This window comes from Cyprinodon variegatus, unplaced genomic scaffold (assembly GCF_000732505.1).
Source record: "Cyprinodon variegatus isolate N-32 unplaced genomic scaffold, C_variegatus-1.0 Scaffold703, whole genome shotgun sequence".
NCBI lineage: Eukaryota > Metazoa > Chordata > Actinopteri > Cyprinodontiformes > Cyprinodontidae > Cyprinodon > Cyprinodon variegatus.
Genome location: NW_015151156.1, coordinates 322,176 through 332,372, shown reverse-complemented (window position 1 = coordinate 332,372; position 10,197 = coordinate 322,176). Strand labels below are relative to the sequence as shown.

General features: G+C 38.4%; 1 protein-coding gene across 1 annotated transcript in view; it reads right to left on the bottom strand.

Annotated features, from left to right (window-relative positions):
- Positions 1–3,594: 3,594 nt before the first annotated feature.
- The window catches only part of grk6 (G protein-coupled receptor kinase 6), a 60,858-nt gene continuing 54,255 nt past the window's right edge, over positions 3,595–10,197 (bottom strand). The window contains exons 9-16 of the mRNA XM_015394680.1: positions 9,847–10,037; positions 9,723–9,760; positions 8,960–9,049; positions 8,203–8,411; positions 7,897–8,034; positions 5,447–5,584; positions 4,801–4,935; positions 3,595–4,526 (exon numbers count right to left, since the gene is read on the bottom strand). Coding sequence (XP_015250166.1) covers positions 4,476–4,526; positions 4,801–4,935; positions 5,447–5,584; positions 7,897–8,034; positions 8,203–8,411; positions 8,960–9,049; positions 9,723–9,760; positions 9,847–10,037 — 990 coding nt within the window. The 3' untranslated portion in view covers positions 3,595–4,475. The remainder of the gene's footprint in view (positions 4,527–4,800; positions 4,936–5,446; positions 5,585–7,896; positions 8,035–8,202; positions 8,412–8,959; positions 9,050–9,722; positions 9,761–9,846; positions 10,038–10,197) is intronic.

The following is a 10,197-nucleotide window of genomic DNA, read 5'->3' as shown; positions in this document are numbered from 1 at the left end:
TATCATTATAGACTATTTGAATCTCTTTTTTTAAAGCATGTCTTTTCTTAACCTCTAAATGGAAAAAAAAATATATTTCACTTTATTTTTCTCACATAACTTTAAGCTGATACTTCAGACCCACAACAGGATGACCTGTTAATCTTAATAACAGTGAAACATTAAGTTCTCCTCCTGCCCAGTTGAGCTTCTACATAAAGAACAAAACACCCCCTTACAACTCCTCGGCTTTAACTCCATCTCTTCATTTCAGAAAGAGATTATAATTGTGAAAACCTGCATGCAATCAGCTCCATTGTTGCTCTCAGAGGATCTGTCCTCTGAGCACGACGCAGCAGCAGAAAGATGAGGACAAACAGTAGCTCGGGATGACTGATGGGCTTAGAAAGCGAAATAAGGCGTCTACTTTTTAATGCAAATCGTTGGTTATTTTTTTGTGAAATTGAAATGTTAGGAGTTTGGATGGAGTTCATCCTGCAACCACAGGGTCACGGTTTGAAGCCCTGTCTATCTGAGTCACTGTGTCCTTGGGCAAGACACTTCACCCTCATTATCTAGTGATGGTATTGAGATGCTATGGTGATATAGAGCAACATCGCATCTGTCAGTGTGCCCCAGCGCAGCTGTGGCTGGGATATAGCTCTCCACCATTACTGGGTGATTGATTCTTTGTAGCGTAACGAGCTATAGGGGCGACATAAGTGTCTATATTACCGAATAGATAAACAATTTTTCTACACTTTTTCATCCTGAGTGGAACCACAGAGTTAAAGGCAGACATGGGGGGTTTAAGAGAGGGGTCCAGTTGAGGGAAGGTCCACTTTGGTGCACTGTTGTCTGAGTGGGATTTTGATGCTTGTCATGAGGAGGTAGGTTGCTAGCTGATGGTCCTCAGGTGTTGGGGTTTTTGTGGGGCCCAGTGACAAGTGGCTGTCCATCTAAACCTGGGTTACACGGCAGGTTTTTGCCTGTCCATCAGGTCAAGATAAGGTTATCTCCTCGGCGTTCGACAGTCTTCCTGCATGGTGCATGGGTAGAACTTGTGCTACACTACGGGGGGATTGGTGCATTGTGTTTCCCAATGCCTTGCCTTGCAACTGGCTGCTCTCTTTCTCTGTCATAGTAGCTTCTCTAAATAAAACGCTGGTAAGAAACACCCAAGTGACTTTTTGAATAGCTGCACAACAAAAGACAATTCTGCCCACTTAAATGTACCAGCCTGGTTGACCTTGTGCACATTGTTGCAGACGCTAATTTAGCAAAATAAGTTAGTGGCATTATCAGATTTGCCACTGTTAATCATACAAGAGTAGAAAGGTAGAGTCTGACAGTACATTGACATAATGGGGAGTAATTTATACTAAAACCATTGGAGTAAAACATATAACATTGTAGATTAACATCATCTATCTGCAGGCAGTTGTTGAAATCAGGTAGTTTTAGTCATCAGCTCCATCTACTGTTTAAAATAGGAAATGCTATCAAGGTAAAGTGCTTCGAGTGAGAGTTTAAAAAACAGGATTTCTACTGTTTGTCTCTGAATCACCTTTTTGTTGAATGAATCTGCCTTGACAGAGGTAGACCACCACCTTACTGAGCCATTTTTGATACCAAACAGGTGGCGCTGTAGCTTAGCTGGTCAAAGTGCCTGTCTTGTAAACAGGAGATCCTGGTTTATAGTTCCTGCAGTGCCTTGGTGCATAGTTGTGCAAACCTGCTTGTTGTATTTTAGGGGTGTGCTGGACTAGTGGGTTAGAGCAGTGCACTTGTGTTCTGAGAGGGTTGCAAGTATTTTGCAAGTATAGTTTGATCCCCATAGCCTGCATTCTGGGTTCATGACCTTTAACCCCCCAACTGCTCCCTGGGCGCCGCAAATGGCAGCCCACCACCAAGGGGATGAGTTAAATGCAGAGAGAGAATTTCATTGGTTTGTACTCGACAATGTAATGACAATTACGTCTAATTCTATCTATTAAACACAGATAAGCAAATACAGAATTCACATTACTCGCCTTATGCAAACAAAAGGAAATGAATAAGAATTTAATGCAGTAGATAAGTTTGAAAGTTTATATTTTGTGATTGGGATAAACTTCTTAATGTGACCTGCTGCTATGTTTGAGATAACATTCAGTGTACGGGTGTTACTTTGGAAAAAAATACTTTTTCTTTGCATATTAATTGAACTTTATCGATCTCACATAAGAAAAAATTACCTCTGCATTTAACCCATCCTCTTGGGGGGACTGCCATCGTGGAGCAGTCTGTTGCAGTGGATTTCAAACTCGCAACCTCAGGATTCCAGTCCCTATTCCCTAACCACTAGACTGCCGCTCCCAACTAGTGCATGCTCTCCTTCCCTCATATCAAGTTAACCCTGGAAAAAAAGGTCAACCACCTGTACAGTCAGAGGTATCTCATTTAATAGCTTACAAACAAAGGCTGTTTTCTTGAGGGGAATGTTAATGTAGCATCCATATAATCCCACTGCAATCTCTGGATGAGACCCAGATGTCTGAGTTAGTCCTGTTGTTATTCCAGATGTGTGATCAGATCAGGACAAGGTGATCATGGAGGCACGACGACAGGTTTATTACCTGAAGACAAATCATGTCGCCTCTTGTTCAAGTGGGGAAAAAAAATTTAAAACAGCAGAATGACACAACAGAAACCCTTCAGAAAAATCTAAGAAGTCCAGATATAGACTGTGTTATAGTGGTTACAATGGAAATAAACAATAGATTAAAAAAAATAATAATAATTTATGACTGATGGATCAGTGAAGGCACATTTGATTCATCTTAAACTACAGCAGATTTTGTAGGCTTTTCATCATCTTCACTCCTTATTTAAACTGAATCGATGGGACCCAGAAAATGTCCCTTTAATTAAATTGATCGTTTTATAAAACTACGTCCACATAGGCAGCAAATTAAAAAGATTAAGAGGTTTGAATTTATGCAAAACAATACAATTCAAACAATGTTCTACAGCTAAGCACCTCATTCTGTTTAGATCTGAACTTATATCACCGCGGCTGATTAATATCCACAGCCCAGAATCTGGTGTGTTTAGGTCACTTTAAGTCAGATTCAGGTATGTTATGAGGTCCTGTTGTGTAAAACAGCAGAACAAAATAAGAGTGGACTGCCTTCAGGGGTGGAAATAAAACTGAATTTAACAGTTTTGCAGAGTTTTCAAGAATAAAAATGGGCGTCACATCCTTTAATTTATTTTCACAATCGGGGACCACTTTTTTTTTTTTCTCTCTAAATATTAGTGGTACAAATTAAGAGCCTTGCAAATACATAGAAGTGCTTCACATTTGGTCACTTTGCAGCAACAAACCTTTTTATGTTGGGCACCAGCAAGTGGTGTAAACTGAACAGGAAGGAAGAGAAGAAACAGGTTTTATAATGTATTGATGGGCATGTATATGTCTTACTTTATTCTGGTACCCCTAAATATAATCCAACACGACTATTTTAAGGTCTTAGTAATAAGTAGTCATTATGATCGATGCAAGAAGATTTGTTCTTTCTCTTAAGGAAGCAAGAACAAGCAGATGTTCCTTATGAGGAGAGGTGGGCCGGTGATAAGATTTAATCCAACTTTTCAGCCACTTTTACCAAGAAAACTGTACTTGAAATCCTTCAGCTATACTAAGATGGCTTGAAGCTTTAATTCGAATCGGAGGTGAGTTTACAAAGTGGCGGAATATAAATTCACACATTTTATTTTATCTGCTTTTTGGAAATAAAATCCTTACCATGTATGACTTTCTTTTAAATAATTAACAAGACACTTATTTGTGTTGAATCCTAATAAAATGCACAAGGTTTGTAGGTAAAACTACATTGATCATATGAAAAGGCACAACTCTAGATGGAGCTTGATGAAGCTCTGTAAAACTGAAACCATAGCGATAACTTTACCCCTAAAGCTGCTATGACATAAAGAGCTGATTGTCTCGAGAAATCAAACGAAAAAGAAAAAAGAAACCTGCAGAGGCAGACTGCATGTTTGTACATGAGAAAATAGGGCTAAAGCATAAAAAGGCAGGCATTAGGAGGGCCCCTGGAGTAAAGTGGTCACAGTTCATGGGCTTAAAGTCACTGGTTTGCCTCAAAGTGGGAATCCCTATGAGAGGAGCGTCCAGTCCTCCCTGAGTAATCACTGCCATGGTGCCCTCAAGCAAGGCACTTTTATACAGCAGGCGCTTGCTCCAGCGCAAAGTTCAGCATCTAAATGGACGAAAGCGAACCTTCCCCTGGACAATAAAATCAAAACAATAAAATAAAATAAAACTGGGTTTTGTGTCCATCTGTGTTCCCAGTTTGAAATGTGTCCACAGCAGATTTTTTCACACTTTTAAATAAATTCAAACATTATGACTATGCTGAAAATATACATTCTGGCAAACATTGTGCAAAAGTTGTAAACAAAACATATTTTATGTGGTTGGGTGGGTTTTGTCACAGCCTGGTGGGCTCATCGTCACTGTCACTGCAGTTACCACAGCAGTCCTGCAGGGGGAGACAGAGACAGTGTCAATTGGTTAGATTGTCCAATCTAGGAAGAATCATCTGACTGGTAAGTAAGTAGGAAACTTCCAGCTGTTAGAGTAGCTATTCTATTTAAACCACTTAAAATGGTGGTATTTAAGGAGAATCTGGTCAAATAAAATACTGATTCATAAAAAGTTCAAATCAATCTCTACTGTGCAAACATTTTCTATGTTAATCAAATCCTGCATTGTGCTTAAAGCAGATGAATCCTGCACACGGACGCTGTTCTCACCTGTCGGCCGAAGAGCCGCTGCAGCAGTCCTTGTTTGGGCGTTGGGGACGGCTGCCCTCTCCAGTCCAGGTCGGGAGGAACGGCGCCGTCCTCGTGAAACAAATTCAATTCAGCAAAACACTCCGTCTCGATCATCTGCAAGGCGGAACACAAAACAGGAAAAAGTGAACAAACTGAACTTTTTTATGACACTTTGATGAAAAAAAGGTGTTTCTTACTGTTGGACGGTAATAAGCACACATGAATCAGTCACTTCATTATCTTTGACTATTCATGGTAACCAAAGGAGAAATGTTCGTAGAGGATGGAGTTCTGCTCTGCTTTAATACCAAACTATTAACCATGCTCTGAATGTCTTCCTCAGCTAGATTTATAGTAATATAACAGAAAGGGAACACGCATTACCTTTTATGGTATCTCGTATCTAGAAGGGGGCACTTTTATAACAAAACTGAGGTCAAAATATATTAAAAATCTGTACAATATACTAAAGCATTTCCTAAAAACCTGTTCAAATGATAGAAACATCTTAATCAAACAAATTGTTTTAGTTTCCAAACAGCATTGTTTAGCTATGCTTGCAGAAATCTCAAAGCACTACAGTTTAATTCTCACTGGGTGTTTATTCTAGTCGCTGGGTTCTGACCTCGTTCTGCCAGGGGATGGAGACGCAGCCCGTTGACACTTTGCTGTAGAACGACTCGTCTTTAGGGTCCAGCTCCACGCCCTTTACCGTGGAGAACTGCTCTATGTCCAGAACGTCTTTAGCATAGATGGCCTGAGGCTAAAAGCATCACAAAAGAAACGGCAGGGTTAAAGCAAAGGTTACAGAAAGAATTAACTAATGAGAAATAAATCCTCTGCTGAACGACAGGCTGCAGGACGACTCAGTGTCCCAAATAATTTCAGTTTTACATTTTAATCTGGCCTGAGCCTTAGTGACATTCTGATTGGACAGATTAATTAACTCCACTTCCTGTCTCTATTTAAAGAGCTTCTCATTGAAAAAGATGATTCTTCTTCACGTATATTATTAGCCTGTGCTCATAGAGAATCACTGACATTGATGAGGACTGTCACAACTGGAGATTATTTTTGTAAAATTTGTATATTTTTAGTTTGTTAAACCAAAATTCTGAAGAACATGAAATGAAGTGAACACCAAGATAATAAGCTGCAGATTCCTTGATTAAAACCTTAAAATAAATAAAAAGGACAATAAATAAGTAGTTTAGTAAAGAATCTAACACAGGACACTTTGCAGTTCTTGTTTAAGGTCTCAGCAAATAAACAGTCTAAAAATCATGTCAGGAAGAAAAGAATCCAATAAAGAATTTAACACTTAGGATTGTCATGTCCTGGATAAATGAGGAACCATATCTGAGCATCATTTGCTGTAGTTCTTTTTTTCCCCCTCTCTAAATAAAACGAGTTCCTGCAGAAAAAACGCTCATCTCTATCTATTCACTGTATTGCTGATAGGCCGAAAAAACTGAAGTCACTTGCACGATCTTAGTACTCCCTACACTCACGGAGTCGCGCCATAAAAATGCCAACTTGTGTGGCATTTGGCTGTAACAACAAGCAGTTTTCTGCTGTGAGAATATGTTTCAAAGGTTGTTTACAGGGCTGTCAACTCTCACTCATTGGGTTTGAGACTCGCGCATCTCTGTGTCTTCACACACTCTCGTTCCGTATCTGCGATTTTTCACGTTAAAAAAATGACGGACATTAAAACTCAACTCCATTCTACTCATTTATATATAAAAATACCATGATGACAAAAATCCAGTCCGTATTTTCAACACAACTTTGGCGCTAATGCATGAAGACATGCCGGGTTCATACCCAGTCCGTATTTTTGCACCAGCCCATCTATTCACTGTACCAGATATTGAAAAAAGACGGGCATTTCTGAACAGTTATTACCAGCTTTCTCTTTGGATTTTTTTTTTTTTTTATCTTATCCTTATCTCATCTGGTCTAAGATGGTTCACTTTGTAAATAAATAAATATTTTAAGCAATCTAGTACTTGAGTAGATATGAATAAAATATACAGCAGTTAGCTTAAATTATCAATGGGGAGGCTGAGTGTAGGATTACATCAAACTGACATCAAATGGTTTGTTTTCTCTATACCTACAGCTTTTTATAGTACGCTTGAATCCTTGTTTGCACTAATTTGGCCACTAGATTAATTATTTCTCAGTCTAGTTTAATAATTTCCCGTTGGGATTTAGGATTAATTAAACCAACACAAATATCTAAAGCTTTCAGGTTTGCCTCATAAACCCATAGGATGTACACAAAATAAAATAACCATTGTATTTTACTTTTCAAAAGATCAGCCACTCAAGACCTACCACATAAAACACAGACAGGATGTACAGAACCACTCAGTATCCAGGATATATAACCAGAGGGATGTTCTTATTTTATTATTACTTATCTTATTCATTTATGCTTATTTTGGTCCATAAATTTTGGTCCAAAAAATGTTTAAAAACTTAATTTCCATCACGTTGTCCAAAATGAAACATCCAGAAAAGTGTTGTCTTACAGTATGTCATGGAGAGTTTTTAGACTTTACAGCTTCCTTGAAGGTCTGAATTGTTTAGCTGTTTTGTCAATTGTAAAAAAAAAACTAAGAAGATGATGAATTACGATTTTTAATCCTATTACCAAATATTAATTTACATTGTAGTTTGTACAAGATTCGATTGCACTGGTTCCTGTATTAGTGCCAGTTATTTAGTAATAGGTTATTAGTTCCCCATTGGTTATCTTAGTTAAACTGCATAGAATAATTAATAAACACAGTTGTTAAAATTCTTAATTTACATAATATATTACATAATATGCCGATGTTTATTAAACCACATTGTAATACAGTAATATCATTTAGTTCTTCGTATTGGTGACATTAACTCTTGTGACTAAAATTTCCTCCTCCTGATTTATGAATAAGTCAAAGTACAAAGAGGAACATTTCAAACATTTAAAACCTAGAAGTTAGCCATTAATCTCTGTGCATCAGATCCTCTCTGTACTTTTTTCCATGCTGCTGCTTACTGCGGTCGTTCGGATGGACTTACATCGGGGGTGAAGGGTGCCTGCAGCATGCCAGCCTCAAGCCGTTTGAAGTTTATGTCACGGAAGATGGGGTGACCTTTAACCTCAGAGGCTCCGCCCCCCAAGGAGCCCAGCCTCTCTGTGGGATCTTTGGCCAGCAGCTGATACATGCAAACAAATTTCCACATTTTTAGTTTAAAAAAATTTATTAATATATAACTTTCAAATGGAATCTGAAAGCCTCAGCTTTATAGACTGAAATAAAGCTCATAAATATCAGAAGGAAGAGGTACGATTAAAGCAGGTTGGATGAAATAATGGAGACCTACCATTTTACAGATGGACTTGGCATCCTCAGAGAATTTAATGGAGTATTCTTCCTGCACCTCCCTGACCAGCCGCTCCACCTCCTCCCTCTTGATCTTCTTCTTCCTCTGCTGAAAAGGCGACTGGCCTTCAATCATCTCGTACAGCAGGCAGCCCAGCGCCCACCAGTCAGGACTGAAGGTGTACCGCTCGTTCATCACCACCTCAGGAGCTGCACAACACCAGGAAAGGAACCTTGTAAAGCCGCAGTAACTTGATGAGGCCTGAGAGGGTGCCGTATATTTTTAGGACAAAAGGAAAGAATTGGCTTCTCAATGCTAATAATGGATTGCTGGGTTAGGAGTCTTCTTTTGAAAATGTGGAAGAGACGAGAGAACATGACATTCAAATAAGGCAGCTGTTGCTTGGTTCCTATTAAAGTTTGTCATCAGGAAATATTTCAGATACCAGGATATCTTAAAATTTAAAAGACCTGCCTCAGAACACGGACAATGGATCATCCTTCATTCTCTCAGTAGGATAATAATCCAAACACTTCTTCAGATTTTCTTTTAACTAGACTGAATTAATGGCCTCAACATAAGCTTTCAATTTTTTTTATACCTTTTCTATCAGCAGGTGATGCCATGGTTTCAGGGAAGATGTTAGAATTACACAAAACATGGATAAAGGAGTGAACATTCATATTCCTTATTTTCTTAATCTGATAATTTGAAAAGATCAACAGATTAATAAAAAACTGGGGGAATAAAACCTCACCCATGTATCCAACAGTCCCCACCCGTCCCTTGATGGTTTGTCCTTCAGGCACGTGGATGGCCAGACCCAGGTCTGATATTCTGATATGACCTGGTGACAAGAAGCAGCAAATATATTTAAAACACCTCAAGCAAATGAACAGAAGTGTCCTTCAAATAAATATCTAAGTTTTAAATAGCACCTGTCATCTGAGATGTTAACATTTAAAACAAAAATTACGTATCCTAATCACATTAACTAATGTTTTGTCCAAAGGGAAGGACATTTCTTTTCTTAGGCATGTCACAGTTAGGAATTAGAGCGCCCTCTGGTGTTGAACATCAGATACTATATTTTCCATTCAAGATCAAGGCTGATTTTAAAGTGTTATGCTCCTGGAAAAAGTTATTAAGTAAAATAACACGAAAATCAAAACACATTTAGATGCATTTTTTTTTTTTAAGTAACCATGCATGTTTAAGACAAAACTGGCCAATAAAGAAAGAATAGATAACTGCATGAAATATAATACATTTGGACTTTTTTTTTCTCTACCTTCACAATTAAGAAATTGGTTTAAAAAGCAACATTTATTGATATTGTGAAAGAATAAAATTCTTTACATTTTAACTTAGAAATGAAAGTGATTCAAGAACAAATTTAGTTAAGTGTTACAAGTTTTATTATTTTCTTTAAAGCAAACATGAACGTAAAATGTTTTTTTTCATACATAATTATAATCACAATATATACTATATGGTAAGCTGCTGATTAGGCCACTCACCGTGGTCATCTAGGAGGATGTTTTCTGGCTTTAGGTCCCTTGGAGAAACAATAAACACATTCGCATAGTGAGACACAGGATGAGTGGATTAGATGAAGCTAAGTTGGTCTTTAGAGGAGCTCACCTGTATACAATCCGCTCTCGGTGCAGGTCCTCCAGCCCACAGCATATCTCTGCGGCATAAAACACGGCCCTCTTCTCATCAAAGCCGGCCTCTCCCATGTGGTAGATGTGAAACTTGAGGTCTCCGCCATTCATGAGGGTCAACACGAGACACAGGGCATCTTTCGTTTCGTAGGCATACGCTAAACTAACCTGGACAGAGAACAGCTCTGATTTATTCCCACTAATCTAGAAAACTCCTCTGTCCAAAATTTACCATGAGACACAAACCATAGACATACATATAATACTCTTATACGTATATAACTCTTATATAATGTCTATGACACAAAACATAGCGACAGAGGAGGGC